Source organism: Bactrocera dorsalis, chromosome 4 (assembly GCF_023373825.1).
Source record: "Bactrocera dorsalis isolate Fly_Bdor chromosome 4, ASM2337382v1, whole genome shotgun sequence".
NCBI lineage: Eukaryota > Metazoa > Arthropoda > Insecta > Diptera > Tephritidae > Bactrocera > Bactrocera dorsalis.
In genome coordinates this window covers 51,177,238-51,204,679 of record NC_064306.1, presented here as the reverse complement: position 1 = coordinate 51,204,679, position 27,442 = coordinate 51,177,238, and the positions used below count along the sequence as shown (strand labels likewise).

Below are 27,442 nucleotides of genomic sequence, written 5' to 3'. Positions count from 1 at the left end.
ATTTGTTAGTATAGAATATAATAATAATGTGAAATAAATCGTTGTGTTATTGAGAAATGCAGTATATTTAGAATATATTTTGAAATGCCGTATTATTTGGAATATCGCAGCATTTCTATAAGAGTAAATTCAAAAATACTATGATTTATGCATAATCAGTGGTAAATTTAGAAACCACCAAAAAAATCGTAAAAAATGCTTGGTTAAATTAACTAGAAAGAGCGCTATAGACCGTTCGTTTGTATTGAAACGGAAAGTATCTGGAGTTTTAACCGGCCAAGGATTTTCAACTCCAGCATTCCTACAAATTATTTTGGTGATGTTTTCTACGGCTACAATAGCAACAAAATTGAATTGTCACACTACTAGTAATGCACATATCACCACGTCTGTTCAATTTATAAGTTTTTATAACTTTTATTGAAAAATCTTTATATTTTGTTTAGAAAAACCGATCCACAGGTATACAGCCAACTGCTATTAAATGCAAAATTTCGAAATTGTGGTTTGTTTTAAGGAAATTTTAGATAAAACTAAACTAGTGAGTTTCACTTAAGAACTTTTTTAATTTGGTTGAATACAAATTTGTTTGGTTAGAGTTTTTGTTTTAAGTTATATAGAGACTCAAGCGAGTTTTGCGAAATCTCAGGTATTTAGACTTGTTAATAATGACTTGCTTATTTGTTTTTGCAGGAGGTAAAGGTTATCTAATCGTAACTCGGCTATAACCGCTGGCCGTGTCTACGCCAGTAAAGAAGAAAGAGTATCTAACATTAACATTATTCAAAAGTTGGAGAATCTTAATAAAATAACAAAAAAAAATTAACTGCTCAAAGTTATTCTATCGAAAAATTTGTAAATTTTAAGGTTGGGTAAAGTTAAAAGTTTCGAAATTTCTATAGTATTGAAATTTTAGAACCCGCTTTGGATAAATATTTAACATTTTTAAGAGTAAAATATTATATGAAAATCTCTTTTTTTACAAAAAAAAAAATCGAAAAGTTGTCTTACATAACCCTATTTTATTTTTACAGTGGAAGGTTATAGGAAAATATGTGTTTTTCCAATATTATGTAATGTTTTTTTCAAGAAAATATAAAGCTTTTCATCTTTAAATTTAATTTAGTTCTGTAGTGAAAATGTTTTAAAACGCTGGCTATATTTTTTGAGCACTAAACAACAAGAGTTAAAAGTGAAATGCGTTAAACACAACTTTGGTATAGAATTATGTTCGAAAAATGTGCCAAAAACCGGAAATTATTGCGATTTTAGCTGCTCTGAGCAACACACGTCATAATTTGGCTAGAAATGTCATATTTTTTAATTTTACTTGAGATGTAAAATTACGATACGGTTTTTACGACTGCATTAAACATAAATATGCAGTTACATTTGCAAAGAGATAAATTAATTTATTAAACATTAAAAATGTAATTTTTTTTATTGCTTTCAATACTTTTCTGCAAAATATTGTCATTTAAATTCTACTTCCTCAATTTACTGCGTAATAACTTTTCAAATCGTCAAGTAAACTCCACTTCAGCAAATATAATATACTTTTATAATATGAAATAAAACTATAGATAACACAAGTTAATGATAGTTTAAAAGAATATAATATTTTATGTAAATATCAGATAAAAGTAGGTATTTTTTATGCGATAGAAAAGTAAGGTTAGAAAATAAATGTTAACGTGCAGTTAATATTAAAAGAAATATTTCCCTACAGCAAAATAGCTTACTCAACAAAAAAGTGCTCGTTTGCAACTAGAAATTTGGGACTAAAACCTAAATTGTGGCGAATACACTAGTTTGCTACTCGAAATGTCTCACTGAAAGCTAACAAGTCAGAGCAGACTAGTTTGTAGCAAGCAATTTCGCACTGAAACAAGTTCGGAAAAGACCTGGCTTTCGCCAATTATAAGTTTATTTCACTTTAGGGATATTCTACTAACAATCACTTGCACGTCAAAGAAGAAAATGTGGTCTCAGCATGTAGACAGCTACCCTTTTATTTGACACTTAAAAGTACTCAATTCAGTTGGATAATGAGATTATGTTTAGATAATAATTAAAACGATACTGCTTTCGATTTAGACTAAAAACAAATCACAATGCGTTGTCAACACTTTTTCTGGCTTACTAGTTTCTGTTTTGTTTTGTTTGTTTGCTATTTTTTCCAATATCTTTAACATATTTTATAATTACAATTTGTATTACATAAAAATCGTATTTAAATAATTAATGCTTGCGGAATGTTTTTTGTTTTTTAATTTCAAAATTAAATAACTTAATTTTTCACTGTTATTTACGACCTATGCACCGTACGCCACACACAAGCAGCATGACTACGAAACGAATTTACGTGAATATACGAGTACAAACTTTTATCTGCTATAACAAACTATTAGACACACGTATCGAATTGAAATAAAAGTTGCCAACTAAACGTTGTTGTTGTAATATATGCGCAGATTTCGCCTGATTGCCTTCATAACACCGGATTCGTTCAAGTTTCAGCCACTGCCAGCAAGCATTTGAGTCAAACTCTCATGCTCAGCTGAAAATCTAGCAGCTGGCAGGCGCGCGGTCGTGTTTAGATGCGCTGTGTGCTTATGGTAAACTTAACTTGCCGCCGCAACGTCGTCCTCAGCTGCCGCTTCATCCTCCAAGCCTAATACGGATTTATGCTTTTTGTACTCCGCATAGCGTATGTGAGCGTAGCTGCGTTTTGGTGTAAAAAAATTTTAAATTTTTGTAAAAATTAATATTTGATGATTTTGAAAAATGTACTATATATGCATTGCTACTTACTCGACATAATCGAAATCGATGTTGGAATGTTCTCCCTGTATGAGCGACCAGACGGTCCAGAGCATGTGCGCGGCCAACGCGAATTGGTTCACCTGCAAGTACAGACGTTCCACTTCGGCGTCGGTGATGTCGGTGCGTTGCAGATATTCCTGCAGATAGACGCGCAGCCAAGCAAGTTGAAAATCACGCTTGGGATAGCGTGAGAAGTCCGCCTCGTCGACGCCGGCAAATTCACAAAAATGATTTCCAATATCGAATGCCTGAAAATTGTAATCGGCATATTCGTAGTCAATGAAATTGACACGCTGCTCTGCTTCCAAGTAGACAATATTGGCCAGCAACAGATCGTTGTGGGCAAATACCACGGGGCTGCCCAGGCGCTCGAGCCGCCTGTATAGCGCGTTGAATTCGTCGCGTAAACGTTTTATGGGCAAGAAAGTTTCCTCAACTCTGTAATTGGGGGTGTGTGGGGTGGGTTTCATGTGTGAGTGAAGGCAAAAAAAATTTGCGCAACGCACAGAGGGGAAGAGAAAAAATCAAGAAGAAAAGCGTTCAATTTAGTTGCTTACAACTTTTGCAATATATTTTTTTATATACTTATTTCTATATGTGTTTGTGTGTGTGTATGTGAGTCTGCTAAGCTAATATAACTGAATGTGATTTACTTTGAATGAAGTGATTTTTTTTTTTGTAGTACATATGCATACACATAAGTACAGCTCTGTTCATATAAATTTAAAACTAATGCATACAAGTAAATAAAATTATTTTTTGTTTTTGTTATAAAATTGATTTATAAATATGTTAAAGGCAACAAAGAATGCTATTTAAGATGATTTGTGTGTTTTAGTTCTAATAAAAGTAAGTGAAAAACATTACTAGTTTCATATGGAATCGAAAATCGAATGGTACGAATGAGCAGACGATCGATCGAACGAACGAGTGAGCGGGTGTAGGCAAGCGAGCGAAGAAGACACAACGACAAATAGATGAAGAAGAAGTGCGAGCGACGAGTTTCGAGTAGGCAGATCCAACACACGCGCCTGCTGGCGCCTTGTGGACACTCAACCGTGCCACGAGCAGTCCCACGAAGGAGCGCCAACGTACAAGCAAGCGATCAACAGCTGACGTTTAATAATTTTTTTAAATGCATGCAGTTTCTTGCTTTTCTAATGTGACGCAGCCGCACGAAAATACAGACGTCAGACAAATTTCGAACCAAATGCCATGCAACGCCACGTAACATGCAAAGACGTGTGACATTGAATTATGTTCCTACGTTCCTACACCGCCACGCGACTCCAACACTCTCCATTGCCCATACCTCCTCTCGCTACATGCCCAATCGATTGTATATCAACGCCCGCAACAACGTTCTTGCCGCAATGTATAGACGCCATTAGCCGCAGCCGAAGCCTGTATGGCCCGAGCCTTAGCCGTTTGGGTCGCCGCGTTGCCGCCGCCCCCATCCAAGTCCATCATTGCATTCTAAACATTCTTTGGGTTGGGGTGGCCTACAAAATAATGAGTTTGGCATGTGACGAAATAAATTTCGTATTTCGACGGTGGCAATTACCTTTTGTGTTTCTCGGGATCACTAAAACGCTCAGGTACCAAATCGAAGAAACTTTGCGTCTTATGCCACAACATTGGCACCACTTCAGCAGCTATCGTCTCCTGCACCTGCACGCGACGATGCATCTCGGCCATGCGTGTCGCTACCAAACGCCAAATCTTCGGTTCCAAAACACTGGTTGGCTTCAATGTTACACCAGGTACAAAATCGTAAACTAAACCATTTTTGAATGTGGCAAACAGTGTCGGCGCAAAACCGTACGTATGCAACAGCAGTATGTTGCGTGTCTCGGCTTTGCGATCGATCAGCAGATCGGTTTTATTACCATAGACACGCACCAGTGCTACATTGCTATCACTGAACGAACTGCTGTTGTTGTGACTTTCATCCTTCGTATTAACAGCACAGCTGGCATTATGACTAGTATCTATGTCAAGTGCACTCGACGTAGTCACCTCTGAATCCAATGTATCCGTGTCGCTGATATTGCCCGAGTCATTGTTGTCGTCCAACAGTGTGGACGAGGCCAAAGTTGAGGGTGAGTGGGGTGTGTCATTGCCATATGCGCTGCCTGTGTCGATTTCATTGCCATTGTTGTTTGTTGTTGTTGTTGTGGTGGTGGTTTGTGGGGGATTATAGAAGCAACCGACAAGTTTATTTGTGATGCCATCGGTGAATTTCTAGAATTGCACAAAAAATAATAATGATCATTATAAATTTGTATGTGGAGCGAATTCATTTGCCTCATTGCCGTTAACCATTCCGCGTGTATCATCCAATTGTGTGCCTAATAGGTGCCCACTAAATGATATGTATCATAACAATCATTGCCGGCACTTGGGGCATGCACTTACATACCATACATGTATGTAGATATGTGCATGTACATTCCGTGACACCGAGCACTTGACATGATAACACTGTTTTGCTTTCCAAAATTGATTAAGCGGCTGTGTGCGCCTTTGGTTATGCTTTGCAGCATAAAAATTAACCATTGTGGTGCGCAGTGTACACCAACAAGTGGAAAATTGGTGAAATTAGTGTTTCATTGCAATGACCTTGTCCTCTTGCAGTGATGTAAATTGTTTTGCTTTACACAATTTGGTAGCCGACACTCTGTGCCCGCAGCTAGTGTCAACCCCTCACACGATCACTATCCATGCCGCCATTGTTGATTTAAACTGAGATTATATCAACTCGCATTTCAATTAAATTAAGCCAATTTATAGTCACTTTATCACACTTACAACACACCTTACACAAACACACTAGAATTTTGTAAACATTTTTATTAACGAAAAGTAAATTTTGGTTAAGTGATTCTTTATCACTTTCAAAAATTCACCGCCGTGAATTTAATGTAATCATTCAATTTAGCAGAGTGCTGATTGTTCAGTTAAAGTTTTTAGCCAATTAAAATCAATTTCACAAAATGACTAAGTCAATATGTTTAGCTAATTGACTGAAAGTGTTTGGTATTCCAATCAATTATTCAATTTATTCATTTATATTTGACAGTCTTGATTTCTTGATGGACATTTCCGTGATTAAAATTATGGAAAAACGCAAATATTGAACTTACAAACAGGAAACAAAGAGCCTTGAAAAATATTTGAATTCTCGAGCATTACAATAATCTGTTATTCAATGATCCTTAAGGAAAATATAATGAAAAGTCTATAGAGAACCAGTCTCATGAAAATTAATCGTAGGATTGAAGTTTCTTTTATTTTTAATTTCAATGAAGGAGTATTTACTGGAAAATATAGGGTTATAAAAAAAAATCCATTATTTTTTCAATAGATGGATGTAGGAGTGTATATCTTATATAAGTGCAACTGGGCTACGTAATATGGAGTTCGAAAATAAGACTTCGTACAAAAAATATTCTCAGACAGTTTTGAGGGATAGACTGGCCATCAGCTACACCCCTAAATACAAACTCTTAATTCGGACATATTAAAAACTGGATCGACTGAAGAAAGAAATCTCCCAGAAGCAGGTCAATAGAAGAGGAATTATGTTCCATCAGGATGATGCTAATCCACAAACCTCGATAATTACACGCCAGAAGTTTCGAATGCTTGCTTGGTTGAGATGTTCTTCTGCAATCACTTTAGAATTCGGACCTGACACCAAGTGATTACTACCTGTTACTCTCTACGACGAATGATTTTGCTGGTGTAAACTTCACCGAAGGATGGAGTCATGTGTAGAAGTTCACGCAAGTAAGCAAAGTTCTCTGATCGCCATACATATGGTTAAGCTTAAGCTCACGACTTTCGGTCTTTGACCAAGTATCCTCTGGGTAGCCAAAAAACATCCGTTTGAAGACGAGCTAAAGTGAGAAGGCGAACCATTTCTCGGATGAAGCGAAGTTCTTCAACAAACAAGCACGATGTGACCAAAGATGCCTTGTATGAGCACTTGGCTTGCTGGTAATAGTCATTGATGTATAGTACGTATTTTTATACGTACTTAAAACAAAGTTGCTAAGGAGAGTATTATAGTTTTGTTCACATAACGGTTGTTTGTAAGTCCTAAAACTAAAAGAGTCAGATATAGGGTTATATATACCAAAGTGATCAGGGTGACGAGTAGAGTTGAAATCCGGATGTGTCTGTCTGTCCGTCCGTCCGTCCATAAGAAGGTTAAGTTCGAAGATAGGCAAAATCGGCCCACTGCCACGCCCACAAAATGGCGGAAACCGAAAACCTATAAAGTGTCATAACTAAGCCATAAATAAAGATATTAAAGTGAAATTTGGCACAAAGGATCGCATTAGGGAGGGGCACATTTGGACGTAATTTTTTTGGAAAAGTGGGCGTGGCCCCGCCCCCTACTAAGTTTTTTGTACATATCTCGGAAAGTACTATAGCTATGTCAACCAAACTCTATAGAATCGTTTCCTTAAGGCACTTCCATATACAGTTCAAAAATGGAAGAAATCGGATAAAATCCACGCCCACCTCCCATACAAAGGTTATGTTGAAAATCACTAAAAGTGCGTTAACCGACTAACAAAAAACGTCAGAAACACTAAATTTTACGGAAGAAATGGCAGAAGGAAGCTGCACCCAGGCTTTTTTTTTAAATTGAAAATGGGCGTGGCGTCGCCCACTTATGGACCAAAAACCATATCTCAGGAACTACTCGACCGATTTCAATGAAATTCGATATATAATATTTTCTTAACACCCTGATGACATGTACGAAATATGGGCGAAATCGGTTCACAACCACGCCTTCTTCCAATATAACGCTATTTTGAATTCCATCTGATGCCTTCTCTGTATAATATATACATTAGGCACCAATGATAATAGCGGAATAAAACTTTACACAAATACGGTATTTGAGCTGAGGTATTCCTTGTGGAAAAATTGTCGTGATCGGACTATAACTTTTCAAGGTCACTGATATCGAACACGAAGAACCTAGTGCCTAACCTAACCTAATTTTTCACCGAAAGTATCGGTAAATCTCTCAGAATTTAACTTTAATTAATTTTACAGCAAAATAAAAAAATATGTAAATGACGGATAATGAAATCTCGATTATCACTTTATCATGCGAGAGTACAAAATGTTCGGTGACACCCGAACTTAGCCCTTCCTTACTTGTTGTTTACAAATTTGTCTGGATATTGACATTTCGAAGCTATTAAACGTCATATCATATTATATAGCGTTAATTGCAATATTCCACATTGAATTCAAATAATTTAGTATATTTTCCTGGAATTATCTATTGTCATGTCAGAATCGTATGTAATTAAGTGCAATTTATCATTGAATGAAATTAACTGCACACAATAAAGATAATAAGTTTGCATTAACTCAGAAAAGTGCAATTAGTCACTTTGCGCATTCTAAATAAATAATAAAATTTAACAGACAAATTTGTTACTCACGCATGGATCAATCAGGATTGAAATTTGGTTTGATTGAGGAAGAATGAATTATGGATGTTCTCAGATCGGCTATTATTCAAAACTTGGCAAAAATATATAAATTTTTTTAATTCAACGCGACCATTTGCCTATATTATGTATAAAGCTGTTATACATTATGGCAAAAAAACCTCGGAAATTCTAATTAAATTCCTTGGGTAAAATGATACATATTTCAAACAAAAAAGGTATTTTGCTAAGTTGTTAGGACTGTCCTTAATTACTATGCCATGATGAGCGCGATCTGTCAACCAGTTTGCAGCTGCTTAAGTCGGTAAGAATTTGTCTCAAATTTGTATTACTTCTAACCAGATTTTGTGTGCGGAATCGCCGCGAATGTTGGAAACGGCTTACGATGATTCAGTTTTATCAAAAATGCAAGACTGCAGGTGTAACAAAGTCTTCAAAGTCGACCAAGCGATCGTTGAAGACATGCCTCGTTCTAGACGACATTCGATCTTCTGAATTTGTTTCAAAAAGAGTAAGTAAGAGAAGTCTCTTTGAACATATTTGAGCGAATTTCTATCCCAAATTGATGGAGAACAATAAAACTGCCAATAAGACATGGATTTATTAATTTGACATGCAAACAAGTCAACAATCATCGGAATGGAGGGAAAAAACGAGCCGAAACCAAAAAAAACACACCAAAGCCACTCAAAAATCAAGGTAATGCTCATTGCTTTCTTTTTTGATATTCATGGTTTGGTGCATCATGCTTTCATTCCGGAGGGACAGACGGTCAATAAAGAGTTCTATTTGGTCGTATTGAAGCATTTGCATGAGAACATCCGTCGAAAACAGCCAGAATTGTGAAAGAACAATTTATGGATTTTACACGACGTGGATGAAATAAAAGAATGGAATAAGTTCGGAGTAAATAATATACTTACACTACTTTATGAAAATGGAACGTACAAAAAATTCTGAAAAATAACTTGACTGGTGCAGTCTAGAATATCAAATGAATGGTTTCAAATGCTATTAAAATTCATCTCATCCTAAAACACATAATTTTCGTCATCTACTTCTTCTAAAAAACCATATATTAATCACACGATTAAAGTGGGTAGTCTTATATTCGCAAAAAGTAATATCTCTAAGGACTTAAGACATATGGATTAAGACAAGATAAGGGCTAATGGAAACTTACTGGACTTATGCCACAAAATTCGGATTATGCACACAAAAATCTTAATAAATTGTCGAGAATTAACATAGGAATTATGATCATTTGTGTGGCTGCGTAAAACAGGCTAATACACACCGTAACTTTATTTGAAGTAAGTAAGCAAATGGAATTAAGATTTTGATTTATTAGTTAGACGTGTTAATTGATGGTGATAACAATAATCTAAGTAACCTTGTTTACCTGACAATCTGTTGTAGTGTATAATAATATAAATCCACATTTATTATGTCTATATACTAGTTTTACACTTGTCTGTTGTTAACAATGCAATAATTAGCAATCATGTGACTGTATTTGCATTGTTTAATTTCTCTGGTAATCTCATAGCCTGATAGATGTACCTGCAAGCATGCTTGGCTGAATGGTTCATATATTACACCTACAAATTCCATCGATAATAAATCGTGAGTGATTCCCATAAAACGTAACAATGTGATTTATTGCCAAGATAATGAGAAATATTCGCAAACGTCTGACATGAACTATTATTAAGTGAAGTCGTTATTTTGGAAAGTGGCGGTAAGAATGAATTTTTATACTGTAAAAGACCGTAGTCATCATAATCATTTGTACTATAAAATATGTCTAATAAATATTTTTATAATGAAAAAAATCGCACTTCAGAGCAGAAAATTTAGTGTTAATTTAATAGCAGCCACTTCTGCCTGAAAGACACTGCAGGGATTCTGAATCCTAAACCTAAATTTGACGGAGAGCTTCTTTCTGACTCCACTTTTTATATGTTTCCGGTTAATGGCGATTTGTGGGTGTGGTTGTGGTCCGATTACGCTCATACGAACTCGAAATTTTTTGTACCCACATACCAAGTTTCATCGAGATGTCTCAATTTTTACTCAAGTTGCAGCTGGCACAGACGCACGGACGGATAGACAGACAGTCAACCGGATTTCAACTTTCCTCGCCACCCTGATCATTTATATATTTATAACCCTATATCTATCTCGCTTAATTTTAGGAGATACGTACAACCGTTAAGTGAACAAAACAATAATACTCTGTAGCAACTGGTTGCAAGAGTATAAAAAGTGAAGGATGGTGCTAGAAAATCGTCAGGCAAGTGTTAGAGAGTTGACAGAGAAGCTCGATATCTCTCCCGAGTCCGCTTGAATGATTTTAGTGGATATTTTGGGTATGAAATGCGTTCTTGCTCGACACATCTCGATAAAGCTGAATTTTCTTCAAAAAAGAGTACCGTGAACAGCTATCTATGAACATTCTTCATCATAAGAATTCCGAACCCACATTCATGGAGAGCATTTTAGCTGGCAATGAGACATGGGTTTATGAGTTTGACATGCAAACGGAACTGAAGGTCATCTCAAAAAGTGCTTATGAAAAGTATTTCGAGGACTGGAAAAATCGTTGGCATAAGCGTATTACATCTGGTGGGTATTACTTTGAAGGCGACAAACTTTGAAAGCGTTAAATGTTGAAGGCGATGAATATTGATGAACAATTAAATATTTTGCGTTTTATTCACAATCAGGCTACTTTTTTGTCACAATGTAAATACATGAAGCACAAACTGGTACTCATTTGTGCTTCCCAATGTATGTATGTACATATACTTGTATATAAAAATCTATGTGTATGTTTGTATAAACATTAATCGAGAAATTGATATTTCACAGCTGTTCTTATCTTATCTTATCCTGTGAATTGCGAAATTTCGCGTGATTCTCAAATAATTAAATATATATTGCTGCAATTATCTATTTATCTACCTGTAGGTATATACATACATATATCATGGGTAATCAATTGCAAAATATCACTGAATAAACAGAGAATAAATAAAAATAGATAAGTTTACGTTAATTCATAATGCTTTTGGTACATACATATGTACATATATCTATGGCATTTATATATTCTTTTTTCAAAGCAAGCCAAAATTCCTACACCTTAAACTCAACCAATTGCTTCCGAGGTGATAACATTGTAGAAGTTGGACGAGAAATTAAATGAAACTTTGAAAATCATGCCTAGGAAAGGTTAGATTAAAATGTCGATCCTAACAGGGATCTCCGGCTTGTTACCGGTCCGGTGATGAACAATAAAATTGATCATAACCCGATGCAACACTTTGAGCCGATCACAAAGGCTTGTCAGTTTCGCTTTTGTCACCAAAGATATGATTGCCGAGATGATTCAACTTAAGTCTTGCAATAGCTGATAGACAACCAACGTCTGTCCAGCGCACGCCAGGTCCATAGACCAGTTCTTGAGTGCAAGATGGCAACGGGAATCCAACTCCTATACATAACGTTGTGAGCAGGGTAAGGGTGCCCCTGTAGCTAGCTCATCGTATTCCGCTACGACCAAGCGAGACTGACATTAAAGTATTTTGTAGTCTTTTCGTATTTTCGTCGTATATCTCCTGTGCTACCAAACATATTGTGGAAGTTGAAAAAAAGTTACAGCTATTCAAAAAAGAGTGAAAATGATGAAGAAACTCGCTATATTTTAAAATTTTTGTATAAAAAAGGGAAGAATGCCAACAAAAGGTCTCAAAGCCAGGATTGACGCCACGAAAGTTTATACTGAGTGTTTAGAAAGATTGGAAAGAAATCATCCACCATGAGCTGCTCCAGCTTGGTCGAACGATTGATTCTACATTTGACTGTCAACAACTGATGAGAATGAAGCAAGCAATCGAAATAAACGGCCAGAACTGATCAACAGAAAGGGCTTCGTCTTTCATCAGGATAGCGGTAGACCACACACATCTTTGATGACTCGGCAAAAATTGGGAGAGTTTCTGATGCATCCGCCATATAGCCCTAATCTTGCACCATCGGACTACCATTTATTTCTGTTAATGCAGAACTCCCTTAATGGAGTAAAGTTAACTTTAAGAGAAGCTGGAAAATTACTTGTCGCAGTTTTTCGCCGAGAAACCAAAAAAGTTTTACACTCATGGAATAACGTCTCTAGCGGAAAAATTACAAAAAGTCGTCGACTAAAATGGTACATATTTGATTCATTAAAGTTAATTATGAATATAAAAAAATAAGTTGTAGTTCAATTAGAAATACGAAAAGACTTTTTTGACTACCCAATATTTGTTAATTGAGCCAGAAAATTATGAATCTTTTTTGAACTAGTGTACATTTACATATATATGTATGTATGTATTTATTTTTACAGCCTGCAATATATATGTACATATGTATATACATACATATGTATGTAAATATACAACTGACCATGCCCATACCCACACATTTTTATAGTGCAATAGTCAAGAATCTATTTTTGGCTGCCACCCCACGTTGACGCCGTAGTCAATGATGAATGCAGAGGGTGAGAGTAGTATTGTAGTAGAGAAGAGAAGAGATGAGCAATTTGGAATAGCTTAAGAATGAATAATCGGCGGTGAGGTATCAGTAGAAAAATAAACAAAGAACCAATGAAAGAGAAATCTTGCCACCACTACGCACACACCCACCAATGTAACAGTGAATCAAAGTTTATACGTAGAAGATAATGACGAAATAACACAAAGTCACTAATGCCACCTCCCGGTATTTTATAAAATCAAATAAAAAACAACAATTGTACAAAGAATACTCAAATATAAAGTAAATACGTACACAAACAAATATAGACGTAAACAAAAATAAAACTTTTGTGATTCGTGAGCGGCGCCTTTTTTTTCATTTGCCGTGAACGACGTGTTCCCACGTAATAGGTGAAGAGCATTGCGTGTTAAAAGACGTAGGCAACAGCAAAAAATAAGCGGATTCTTCGCGGATCAGCAGTCCCGGTCCAAAGATCAAAAATGTGCCATATATTTTATATTATATACTATATACAATATGTATATATGGTATTATATACTACATGACAATACAAAAAATTACAAAAGTATAAAAATAAAAGCATATCTTTTGGGGGTCTTTGATATTTACACATGCATATACAGTAAGTGAATATGAGTAACAAACTGGTGCTAATGGACACTTATCGCATGTATGATATATACATACATACATACACATCTACCTATAAATTCTTAAAGCTTAAGGTCTTATGACAAAATTGCAATAAATAATTCACCGGTTATTTTTTTGCATTTTTGTTTTTGTTACATTTTTCTTAGCCAGCTATTTATACGATAATAGGAAATGAAAGGCAAAACCGGTACAAGAAAGCGTGCAAAAATATTGTATATACATACATATGTAAATGTAGGCGTAGCAACTAGTATGTGTCTATGAATGTATGTATGTATGCATTGTTTACTTTATACATTGTATTCTCATATTTTTATGCGTGTAAAAGTGCAGATTACAGAATTTGTTTATTTACCTTTCAAACACAAGTCACGCAAATCAAATTTGTACACCAACAAAAAGTTAATAGTTAGTAATTAGTAAATCTCTGTGAACAATAGCAATAAATTATAAATGAGTTCAGGGGCAGGAAGTATGTATAAATGTATGTACATATGTAAATATGTGCTAAAAACATAAACAAATAAAAATCAAAACAACTTTTGTCGGAAATATGAAATTTATAGAATTGAAAGGGTTTATAATGCAAGGCATGGGAAATTAACCTATAAAAACAAGAAAACTTGATAGCTGCAGCTGTAGCGTAGCTATAATACCCTTCATATAAGGGTATCAAAAAAATAATAAAAGGGTATTGTCAATCGTAAAAAATTCCATTCAAGGGATTAATTTTGATAGATCAGTTTGTATGTCAGCTATATGCTATAATGGTCCAATGTGAACAATTTGTTCGGAAATTATAGCGCTCCTTGGAAAACAATCTATGCCGAATTTCATAAATATAAGATTTTGGTCGGTCCTTTTGTATCGATATCGGCGATTTCGAGCGATTGCGTATATAGAAACAGACGGACGGACATGAGTAAATCGATTCAGCCCGTCTAGATGATCATTTACATATATTTGTCCTTTATAATGACTCCGATCTCTCTTCTGCGAGTTACAAACTTCGTGGCAAATTTAATGTAGCCAGTTCACGATAATAAAATGGATTTATCCTTCATATGGGACCTAGTTTAAGATATAAGCAAGTCTTTAGTAGCAATATACATACACACAATATGCCAGAAGAAATTCCCACGAAATTCTGCTTAGTCAAAACAGGCCCGGATTTATGTACATATATCCGACAAAGGTTTGGTCCAAATTCTTTGATAATTTTTTGGAGATATGTACATTAAACTTTTTAGAGGGCGGGCCACGCCCACTTTGGCAGGTTATAACTGTATACAGAAAGTATCAAATTTTATAGTGATCGGTTCGTTTGTCTCCGCAACAAAAACGAAAAATATAGTCTCGAGAAAAAAACGTTTTGCGCTAGCCGAATTTGGTTGGAGTAGCTTTAGTAGTTTAGGAGATATGTACATTAAATCCATTAGAGGGCGCGAACCTATTTTTTTCAAATTTTTTGCCCACTTTTTTACTGTGATCCCCTGCACCAAATTACAGATCTATATCTTAATTTAGAGCTTTGCTATGATACTTTTCGCTTAATGACGTTTCGTGGCAGTGGCAAAATCCAGAATATTTTAACTAATAGAATATCTAAAACATCGTTGCTTCTCTTAAAATTCATATCTGAATTTGCATTTATAATTTAGTGCTCGCTGAAAGATAAGGCTTTACTTTCAGGTACTTATTGGCATTGAATTATACAATGTACTTAAATGCATAGGGAAATATATTACGACTTACATAATTATATAATTTATTACATTTAATACATGCAGTTGTTTTAGTTAGGCCTTATCTCCAGCTAATATTAAAAAAGGCAACTAGAACTTTTAGCACTTGCTGATACCATAACTTAACTAAAACTTAAAGCAATTTAGGTGCTGTATTCGACTGCATTGTATAGCTTGGGCAAACAAAGAAGGTGACTTAGCGCACAATATTTGCAAAGAACGCAATTAAATGATAAATAATAAATAACTCATTTACGGCAAATGCACCTAATAAATTGCGAAATACAAAAACAAATGCATTTTTGCTAAGAACAATACTAAATTAGTACTTTAAAATTAATCAGTAACAGCTTTATTCCAACATAGTTCGGGGTAGACGTCATATAATTAACACTCTTATCATAAGGAGAGCTTATTTGATTACAAAGAGATTAACAATAAAACGGTTAATGTACGTGTGCCGTATATGTAATACATATATACAGATTATTTACACATACATATACACATCTGGTATGTATGTACAAATTTCAGAGCAATTTTTTACTATGTGAATAGGTCATACGTGTGGCGTCAATGAGCTAGCAACTCAACAAACCATAAAAAAATACACCAAAACACTTGTATTTTTTATCAATGAGTTAGAAAGTATGTCGATAATGAATACTTGTACGAGTATGTACTCAGCCACGCGCTTGTCTTTCTGTTTAGCTCACACACGGATTCTATTAATTTGTATACATAGATTTTGGTTTTTTTTCGTTAGAGTTAAAGTTTCCATTTTGCTAAAGTGTGAATACTTGGCATACGTGTTGTTGTAAGGAAAAATATTGAATTAGCATTTGATTGTTGATATTTCATTGTTATTGATCAATGGAATAATACAAATTTGGTATGTACAGGTATGACTATGGAAAATAAATAGAACGCTGTACTCATCCATTTTTTCTAACAGATTCGACTACCACATTTGCTTCTCTTGGAAAAGACATCAGTATAAAATTGCGGTTTGACATCTCTAAGTAAACATATAGATATGTATCTAAAGGTAAGTGTCATTAATGACTACAACGAAAAGAAAGAACATTTTAGTAATACTTATTTAAGAAGCATACTCATAGGGGCTACGCCAGTAAAGAAGAAAAAGAACTCATAGGGGCACAATCCTATATCTTATCAATATAAACAAAACACTTCCAAAATCTGCTATGGCGTATTATTAATCTAACGACTATGTCAATCAGTTAAAAACATTTCATAGTTTACTTCCGTTTTATGACAGGGTCTAAAGTGAGTATTTGTCTGGTAATTCCCGGTTCGGTCAACGTAATATGATAGTGACATGAAAAAATGCAACTACTACTTTATTTTCGGACAATTTTTCAGTAAAAAAAGTTTAAGTTTACATTCCACTCCACCGAAGCTATAATATCCTTCACGGGTACATTTATTGTAGAATCAAAGGGTATATAAAGATTTTTTTTTGAGTTTAAATGCTAAATTATGCTATAGTGGTCCGATATCGTATATATGAACCCAACGTAAAAACGTGTAAAAGCCATGCGTATATGCAAGTAAGTTTGTATGTGTGTGAGTGATAACACCTAAGGTCACTACATATTTGTATGGCTGATAAGATTGATAACGGCGCTGGTGCTTCCAAATACTATAAAAAATTTAGTGAAACTAATTTTTCTGTACATCGAAAATTCTCAAGTTCCTGCTCAACAATATCAATGATGTTTCGAATCTATATCAACAATGCAACGTAAATGCAACCTTATATAAACAACTATTCCGTCTAATTTACATGAAAATTTGCTGAGAAATTATGGAAAAGTATCAAGTAAATAAAAATGCCCGGTTTTGTCACACGACATTTACATACATATTTCAAAAGTCTGTTTATGCAGGTGCAGCTTTGCATAAAAATAAAAATTTAAATATACTACAAAACGGCAGGTACACACAATAAATAATGTGAAAGGAATGTGTAATTTAAAAACAAATATGCATCGAAGTTAAAATATGTACGTAGGCGTAGTACCGTTAGGAAGATATCTAGCCAAATAAAAGGGTTGTCAATGCAAGAACATGATTTTGATCGTTCAATTTATATGACAACTATATGCTATAGTAGTCCGATATCAGTGGTTCCGGAAAATGAGTAGCTCCTTGGGGAGAAAAGGAAGTGTGCCAAATATCTGATCGATAACCAAAATTTGAGGGACAAGTTAGCGCACATACCGACAGACGGACATTACTAAATAACTTAGCTCGTCTACTAATTTATGCACACATATATACATATAGTATATTTTATAGGGTGTCATACGTTTTCTTTTGGGTGGAACATACTTCGTGACAAACTTAATATACCCTGTTCAGATAATAAAAAATGTAAAAGCGTTGAAATTTTTCAGTAATAATGTTGCAAAATATTAAGGGCAAAGCAATTCACGAGCAGACAGGTAGTAAATTTACACTTTTTACAATCTTTAGAGCAACAGAATATGCAATGTAAATGGAAGTATGTAAAACACATATTCACAATAAACGAAATTGCCTTTAGTATAAATTTCGAGAACCTTTAAAGAGATAAGAATACTATAAAGCACAATATTTATAGCCCAACACAAACCCCGCATTGATATACACGCATACGGTGAAAGCAACAGTAACTACATAAGTACAATTTATGTACGAGTATAATTGTATATTGTAAAACAATGTGATGTTCATTATACTACAAGCGACGAGAATCCGGTTAAGTTTAAACAAAAAAGTATTTACTACAGACATGATGATGGATGATAAGCGCGAATTATACAGAATATCTCATACTTATGTATTATGTATGAACACACATAATTTGTGCTATGTATATACACACATACTATATGTACATATATGTACTTCCTTAAACAAGTAAAAGTTTTAATTCCTGTGTTGCTAACAACAAAAAAGCAAAGAGTTGCTAGTAACGTCAACTAAATATAGTAGATAATTGCACACAACTAATTACGTACATAGAAGAGAGGGTGGAGATTGGGGACAGTTCCTCCCGCCAACGGAATTGTTAGAGGAGCCGGAGTTCTGCAACAATGTTTTGCAGATTTTTTTCTCCAACAATTCAGTACAATCATTCCCCGACACCGGGTTTCTCTCTGCGGCCCTGCCAAACATCTTACTAATAATTAGAACAGATAGGAAATGCATGCATATTATGTACACGCAAAATCTTCGAAGCTGTTAAGCGGCATGATGGAAATTTCCACACTCCGTTTGATTGACATAATACAAATATTTTCACATCTGACAGAGTCAATAGGAAAAATTGTATTTTATTGCGGAAAACAAGGTTTCAGAGTGAGGTACATACACGTGTATTTTTAGGCACATTGAGCTGGTAAATATTTGGTTTGGGCTGGCATACATAACCATTTTTAACCGATAACGGCCGCTAACAGTGGCAAATTCCAATTTGGATGCAAATAATAATGAATTCGATTTATACATTTTAATAGGTATTTAGTACTCACTTTAAATTGCACATGACTAATATTCCACTGTGGTCTTATCACTTTCAGCACCTCTTTGGCACCGCTAATTACGTCGTCGCCAATGTGTATGGGTACAAAAACTGGAGTTACAGAGCTGCCGTTGGTGATATCGCTATGCTGTTGTTGTTTAGAGTTCAATGCACCATTTGATGAATGCAACTTTTGACCAACACCGGCACCTATTGCTGTTGCCGACGAACCATTGTGCGCTACTTTCGGACGAAAAACACTACCAGTCGTTGCAGTGGTGTTCTCCTTGTAACTGTTGAGTTTGGTTTCTGTGCCCATACTAATTTGCCGCACTCGTAAATTATTAGAAATTTAGGTACTTGTTTTATTTCAATAAACTTTCTGTATGTATTACTTTAGCCACTTTTTGTTGATTTGTAGCAGGAATTTGTAATTTTTTCTTACAAATATATTGATTAGTTTACGACGCCAACAATTATATTTTGTAATAACTTTAACAAAACTGTATAGACTTTAATGTATGATATATGTATTTCTTTATTTTTTCTTAAATTTTTGATTATATGCACATTTATTTATATCCGATGTATGGTTTGATTGGAGATATTTTTTCTTGTTTTGTTTATATTACAAATTCAACACTCTTTTGTTGACGTTTTGTGCTTTGGCTATTTTTACGGCTGATTGGACAGCTGTAGTAAATTTTGCTCTTTTTTACGTAGGTGACGTTCTCCTTACCGGCAGTAGGAGAAGCGTTTCTCCTTCTCTTCCGTTACCCCACTAAAGCTGATCAGCTGATTCTTCTCCTTTCCCTGATATGTGTACTCCACACTGCTTTATTTCAAAAATCTCAACTTATCTCTTACAACGCTTTGCGCGCGAGGTTTATATTTGTGGGCGCGTAAGAATTATTTCAACTATATCGTCTATTTTACTTTCAAATTCCTTCACTATACCACGATTCTTACTATGCGCTCTTTGGCCGACGTTGTACTGTTCGTTATTTTGTTGTTGTAGCGCTCCTCTCGTCGTCACGTCTATTCGTTTTTGTTTTTGCTTTTGCCTTTATGACGGGCTTCCGATTTGATTCTATTTTTATCGATTTTTCACGTAATGGATTTCGTTTGCTAATTTTTTCCTCTCTTCCTTTTGCACTGTGTTCGGTTTTTGTCCTATCCTTTGTACAAAGAATGTAAATTCCTGTTCCTCCTTAACAACTGCATGCGAGAAATACACTTTTTAGCAGGATTTGCTTATCCTTCCGTATTTAACACAAGTTAATTCAATTCCTTTTTATACAACGAACAAGCTTTTTTCTTTGCTAAATGCAATCAGAACTCGAATAAATGCTAAATATTTATCACTTTGAATTTAAGCACATCTAATCTTGGCCAAATCTCTTTACAAACTGAACGAGTGAGTGCCGCACACAAAACACTGTCACTCGCATGCTCTGCTATCGGCGTTTTGCCCCTCTATGGTGAAATGCCAGCGTTAACGCTACCAGACTACAAAACTCATTGTCATGGTGAATATTAAGGAGAAATTTGAATTTGTCAAATTACGTTCCTCACTAATTCTGTTCGAAATTGTTTTCTAGAAAACAATAAATTTAAAAAATAAATATAAAATAAAATAAAAAATTTAAATTAAAAAAAAAATTAAACCAAAATATTAAAAAATATAATAAATTAAATAATAATAATTGAAAAATTAAATACCAAGTATTTCCTGATAGTAGTAGTTATGCATATTTTTATTTATTTAAAAATATATATATAAATTCAATAAATAATTTAAAAGTATAATTGTTAATATTTCTATATTTTGTATTCATATTTAATTAAAGAAACCCATAATTGTTTGCAGTAATAATTGATTTATTTATTTTCTTCACTTACGTACATACATATAACACACTTTTCAAAATCTGTTTTTTATTAAATGGTAATATTTTTTATTTTACTTTGTAATATTAAGTATTCTTTTATTTTGTAAATAATTATGTACTTATCAGTGTATAATTTGTAATAAAGTGTAAGTAAATAAGTTTTCATATTCAGTGCTACACTTTCAAGTGTGTGTGTGTGTGTGTGTCGTAAAAATTACACATTTTTGTACAGAACGTCTTTTATTTGTATATAACCAATGCATAAATGTATTAGATAATTATCATAAGATACTATTATTTCAATAACAGCCATTTGTGTGTAATGTCGAAATAGGAAAAAATGAGAATTCTATATAATATTTTAAATGCCTATTAACGACTTTAGCAAATCTCTTCATAAGTACTCAAAAAATTTAATCCATAAAACTCCCTTTATATAATATACATGTGTATGTGCGTCCAACTGTAACTGTAGTGTAATTACCAAAATTTAATAATATTGCAATAATTATTTTTATAGTTATCAGTTATTACAATAACAACAACTAGTTCTCTTTTATTTTCAACCATCTATGCATTGGTTAGCAAAATTCCGTTTATTATATTTACTTGCTATAAATATTTCTTAAAAAATATGTAATAAAATTTAGTGTGCGAATTCTTCAACATTTTCCATTTTAATTTTTTATATATAAATGTGTATGTGCTCATATGAGGCGAATTTCAAAATTCAATTACATTGTGGAAACCGTTGCTTATTAATTAAAAAAAAAAAATAAAATAAAATTAAAACAATTACAAATACATTTGTCTATTCTAACCTACAAAAAATTATTATTAAAATTTCGCGTTTTCATTGTATGTATTCACTTTTTATTTCTTTTTTTGCATTATATATATTTATATATTATGTGTATAATGTATAATTATATTATATATCATTATTTAGCTAAACAACAAAACTTGCTCGTTTTAACAATCATTTGCATTTTCATACACACATATTTTCATTTTCAAATATTTATACATATATCTACTATATACAATGCTAACAATGAAATAATTAGTCTTTTAACAGAGTTATTACACACTATTAATTGGCCTATTTTATATACATTGTATATATGTATGTATACACGTTTGTATGCATGTATGAGTGTAAGTTTATTCAACATATAATATTGGCACATTTATATTTCTTTTAACGTTTACCTAAACTAAATATTTATAACGTTTTTTACTAATAAAATATTTGCATATAAAGTTATATGTACATATGTATTTATGCATAAGGTTAAGGTTACACAATGTTTGTATTTGTGTTATGTTAAATTTTGGCATCTTTTTTATGTAAAATTTCTAAGTAATTTAGTAATTAATATAAGTGAAGGACACAAATCTCAAAGTGTATTTTAATAACATTGCACCCCTTGTTGCGTCCCTTTTATATCTTATCCTAGATATTTAATATGTGCCGTTTACATGTATGTATGCTGCGGAAGAAAAAATTGACAAATGGAGTTTTCTATTTGTACCGAGTATGAATAAAATTCTTCAGGTTACCATTTTACGGACTCTTTCGGCTGACTATTTGACAATTGAGTTGTTATTTCATATAATATCCATGTGATACAAGAAAAAAAGAAAAAATAAACATCTAACCTCGTTTCAGGGTATAGCTTTTGTTATATATATGTGATTGCTAATATTTATAATAATATTATAACTAAAAAGTGCTTTTACAGTGTTTTCCTTAATAAAGAGAAATTTGAACTTGGAAAAAAATATGTGTGACAATGTTTTGCTGAAGTATTTTCATATTAATTTTAAAGTGTATTAACAATATTTACAAAACAAAATATATTTGAAAGTTTTTCGGCATAATATTGAAAATGCATGGTGTACTCACTACTTTTTGTACAAAAATATTATAATTCTTATTAATTTCTTTTAACTTGCAATTCCAAACCTAGTCCGTTTTAAGCTTTCCGATTCAACAAGAATATAAACTCTTACAGTACAATGAATTCATTTGCAAAAAAAAATAAACAATTTAGTTTTTTATTTCAATAGATTAAACTTCAAATATCAAAAAATTTAACAAGTATACAAATATATACAAAAGTGTAGATGTGTGTTTTGGCATAGGTATAAATCAAAAAAAAAAATAATAATATCATATTATAAAGTACTTTTAATGGTGCACTCAATTTCTAATATATTAATATTCATTCTTTTAATCCAACAATATTTCAAAATTAAAAAAAAATACATGTATAAAAAAAATGTTGCCTTGGTTGCACACAAGCTATAAAAATAAAATAATAAATACAAAAATTCATGCAAGAACTTGAGTATGATCGGTCAGTTCGATGTCAACTATATGCCATAGTGGTCCCATCTGTACAATTTGTTCGGATATTGTACCGTTGCTTTGAGCAATAATCAATGCCAATTTTATAACATTTATTGTCAAATAAAAAATGTTTCCATAAACGAATTTAACTTTGATCGTTCAGCTTGTATAACAGCTATATGTTATAGTAATCTGATCAAAACAATCTTTTCGGAGATTGCATCAGGGTCTTAGGTCAGTAAGTCACGCAAAATTTCGTGAAAATATCTCATCAAATGAAATAGTTTTCATTAATGCACTTGATTATGATCGTTCAGTTTGTATGGCAGCTATATGCAATAGTTGTCCGATATCGACAATATAAAAGAGCAGCTGCTTGGGAAAAAAGGGATGTGTGCGAAATTTCAGATCTATAACTCAAAAGCAGATCTAATTTGCGTATATACAAACGGACAAACCCACATGGCTAAATCGACTCAGCGTCATGCTGATCATTTATCTACTCTACTTTATAGAGTCTCTGGATTGCTTCTGGATTTTATAAACTTCATTTCAAACCGGGTATGCATGAAATAATAATAATTTCTTAATAGTGTGGAAATTCTTTTCCATAAAATTCTGCGAAAATGTGCAGCCAAGGATGCAGCACTAAGCAACACTATTTGCTTAATTTTATATGCAGCTATAACACAACAAAAAAAAAAACTAAGAGCTTATTATTACAATTTTGGCTTGTATCTTCCACAAATGTATGATCTTGAGATACTCTAACAAGCGATTTTTTCTTAATCGATGCAATTATGAATGTTTATAAGTTTCAAATCAGAAATATAAGTTTTGCGTTACAGGAATTTATCCTTAAAAATTCTAATCTTCCAGCGATCTAACCCTGTTAGAATGGCAACTAATATTAGGTTAGGTTAAGTTAAGAGGTAACAAATAAAAAAAAAAAAAAAAATTGTGTTGTTTCAACTTATTTCTGTATGTACGTATGTACGTTTATCTTTGAGATAATGAGTATATAACGAAAATATTTAAGGAACTTATTAAATCAATCAACTAAATTATTTTCACATTTCAAATTTACTTAATTATACATTACATATGTATATACATATGTATATAAATAAGTGCAAATACATATATGCCTATGTTCATAATATATTTGCCTTAATTAATAATTTTTATAAGTATAAAGTTCTTCTGCTCCACCAGGGAATCGCTACAAATCATAGCCTTTTATTCTTACGCTTAGTAAATTAATTACTTACTTATTTGTTAGACACATACTAAATTCGTGTGTAGGTCGGCATGTATGCCATATACCTTACAAGCACTTGCGCACACACTTATACGAATAACAACAGTAAATCAGTCGCGAAATAGTTTTCAAATGTAAATCACCAACAACTACATAACGCCTAAGCCTTTGGCCGTGATAGTAAAAATTTCGCTAGCAGTCAACTAAGCAATAAATATGCAAAATGCTTGGTACGATTTTTTTTTTTTTTGGATTTTTACAGCGTCAGCGCAGCAAACGTTTGCCGCATACGATCACTAAGTAAGCTTGGCTTGTGCAAATCTTTTCACTTTTGTTTTTTTTTTTGGTTAAATTGTACGATTCGACTTCATAGCAGTTCAAATTCATTTCATTGCATTTGGCTGTGACCAAAAATCTGATGTAACATAGCCGTATGAAACCATTGGTCGAACTTGCTGTTGTGCTGGCGTCTGCGTATCGTCGTCAATGTCCGCGTCACTGACAGCGTTTTGTGCCGCAGCAAACTGTGAACATAGTTTATATGTTAGTAGGATTTTTTTCTTTTATATTGAAGTTTTATGTTTACCTTGGTTAACGTATCGGGCAGTACGTAACCACCGTGTGTGAGTGTCATATTTTTAAGAATATTGGGTTGCGCTTGCGTAGAATTAATTTGCGAGTGTTGTTGCGGTAGTGGCATTAGCGATTTCTCGTGTTCAGCCATAATGGAGTGCGATGCAGCGATCTATAGAAATATAAAAAGAAGCTTTGTTTGGAAAATTGTTTAAAAGTTGGAAAGGAAAAGTAAACTAACCTTCGGCAACTCATCGGGTAGCACATAATCGCCTGTTGTAAGCGCTAAATTTTTAAATAGATCCGACTGCGCTGGTATGGTTGTAGTTTGTGGCAATTGTTGTTTAAATGGCTTATCAGTTTCGTTGTGATCTTGCCGTATGGTAGCGGTATGTGCTGTGGGCAACTGCAAATACATATATATAATCAACAAAATGTTCACAAATGGTACAAGAACAAAATAGAAACGATTAAATTAAAGGAGTTAAGTCCATTTGTGAACTTATTTACCTTATGTAATGAATCGGGCAGCACATAATCGTCGGTCGCAAGCGTAGGAAAGAGGTGTGCCTGCGCCGTTGCAGCTTTCGCCTGTGAGAGCTTTGCTTCCAGTGGGTATACGAAATTCCTTTCAACGTGCGCTGTTGGCAACTATAAGTGGCGATTATAAGAAAAACACAATTTAAATAAACAATAACAAAAACAAGAAAAAATATTAAATTTCGTTGCACCGAAGCTATAATACCATACATAAAAAAAGTTTTACACGTAAGACCTTGATCTTTATGTGTGCTTGTATAGCTTATAACTATAGTGATCCGATCTGAGCAATTTATTTCGAGATTGTTTACTCGTCTCTTGACAAAAAAAAAATTCTTCATATAAGAACTTGATTTTCATCGATCACTTTCTAAGACAGCCGGTTCCGAGAAAAAAGCAGCTTATTTGGGGGGAAAAACGCGCAAAAACCGCGAAACCAGTACATCGATATACAGACAGGCAGACGAATATGGAGGACTCAGCTCGTCAATCTGATCATATATATATATACAATATTTATATTTTTTTAAAGGTTTCCTTCTAGCTATTACAAACTACGTGGCAAACGCAATATACCCGGTTCCGAGCAAATTATTTACCTTGTGGAGTGAGTCTGGTAGCACATAATTGTTAGCCAGCGGCGCATTTTTGAATATATTATTATTATTAGTATTATTATTATTGTTATTATTTGTCATTTGTAGCAAAAGGGGCGTCTTTGCATCTTTATTGAGCATAGTGTCAGTTGGTGTTGTCACTGTTGCAGCGATATCGCCCGCTATAACATAATCACCAAAACTTCCTTTGTTATCGCTACTCTCTGAAGTTGAGCTCGACTTCGATTTAATTGAATGTAAGGGTAAATATGAAGATTCGCTCGATGTGCTGCTGTCATTAGCAATAATTGGTTTTATTTCTTCCGTTTGTAAGTAGTCATCGTTAATGAGAATGGGCTTGTCAAATGGCTTTTTACACCGCAACGGGGATGGTTGGTATGAAGAGTAGCTTAAGCTATTTAAAGTTATTGTAGTTTGTGGCGATGCCGGCTCGCTTTTCGCCCAACAGCGTGAAAATTCCCTATTGACATCTTCGCTACTTGTACTCGGTGTGTCACTATCAGCGTCGCCAACGCCATCCACACCACTTTCACTGCTACACGAGGGTACGGACGTCTTTCCAATATTGATAAGCGATGCACCATCGCTAGCTTTTGTCGATACAATGGAAATATTTTCCGGTTTATTATCCTCCAAGCAACTGGGTAATTTTGAGCTCATGCTCATTAGTTGTAGCACCGATTCTGGTAATTGTACATGCACCTTCCATTGACGTTGCACAAACTTGTAAGTCCAAACTATGGTCGCTATGAACATGCTAACAAAAGTAATCAAAGCCAATAACCTTTCCCACTGGAATGGTAAACAATTGAAATTCATTGAATCCGTTGCATTCGATTTCAGCATGTAATATTGGGTATTATTTAAATCAGGTAATTTTGTCCGGATACCTCCACCAACTTTGTCACACACAAAATCTTGGTGCGCTTCATATTCATATGCGACTAGTTTCGCTTTCTTATGGTAATCGGCCGCAATATGTTCCTTTTGTATGTCATACTCGTACTTGTTATAATACATTTCACCATTAGCAGTTGCCTGCGTGCGTATGGTACTTGGTGCGTATGCAGGATCGGTGTGACGACGTGCTCGTTGTATTTCTTCGCCATCGATAGTAAAAGCTCTCATATCTAAATCTTTTTTGGCTACCACATTGATAGTGCGTACTTTCATATTTTGGACGCCCTCCGTGCAACCGGGATATTTTAGGCGGCACACGAGTTTATTATCTGTTCCTGGTACCGTACCGTTAAAATTTGGGTGCTGTACCGTTAAAAATTGTTTTCGAATATGGTCATTAAAAATTAGCTCGTAGAACACCATATGACCGACTGAATTTTCAGCTGCAGTCCAACTGAGCACATAATCATCACCGTCTCGCTCTAGAATTACATCTGACGGTGGCGTTGGTA

At 33.9% G+C, this 27,442-nt stretch overlaps 3 protein-coding genes across 3 annotated transcripts in view; all 3 read right to left on the bottom strand.

The window, feature by feature from the left end:
* Positions 1-18,941, bottom strand: part of LOC105227472 (protein gone early) — a 79,531-nt gene extending 60,590 nt beyond the window's left edge. The window contains exon 1 of the mRNA XM_049454918.1: positions 18,802-18,941. The gene's annotated coding sequence lies outside the window, so the exon portion shown is untranslated. The remainder of the gene's footprint in view (positions 1-18,801) is intronic.
* Positions 600-20,219, bottom strand: LOC105227484 (ethanolamine kinase). Its single transcript, XM_011206837.4, has 4 exons — positions 18,802-20,219; positions 4,391-5,070; positions 2,815-3,264; positions 600-2,724 (listed from the first exon to the last, which is right to left on the bottom strand). The coding sequence occupies exons 1-4, from the start codon at positions 19,108-19,110 to the stop codon at positions 2,625-2,627; spliced, it is 1,539 nt and encodes a 512-aa protein (XP_011205139.3). The 5' UTR covers positions 19,111-20,219; the 3' UTR covers positions 600-2,624.
* Positions 20,220-20,651: 432 nt separating this feature from the next.
* LOC125778114 (uncharacterized) lies at positions 20,652-27,442 on the bottom strand (the record flags this gene model as incomplete). Its single annotated transcript, XM_049454501.1, is given in 5 exon segments — positions 20,652-24,824; positions 24,887-25,045; positions 25,115-25,279; positions 25,384-25,524; positions 26,013-27,442. Coding segments are annotated over 5 exon segments (2,036 nt in total), but the record flags the coding sequence as incomplete, so codon positions are not given.

Bases quoted from the DNA above. Each gene is read 5' to 3' on its own strand.
- LOC105227484 (XM_011206837.4), bottom strand. From the start codon at position 19,110: ATGGGCACAGAAACCAAACTCAACAGTTACAAGGAGAACACCACTGCA. The intron at 5,071-18,801 runs GTGAGTACTAAA...GTGCAATTCTAG, and splicing joins TTAGTCATGTGCAATTTAAA to AAATTCACCGATGGCATCAC. The intron at 2,725-2,814 runs GTAAGTAGCAAT...ACCAAAACGCAG, and splicing joins ATCGATTTCGATTATGTCGA to CTACGCTCACATACGCTATG.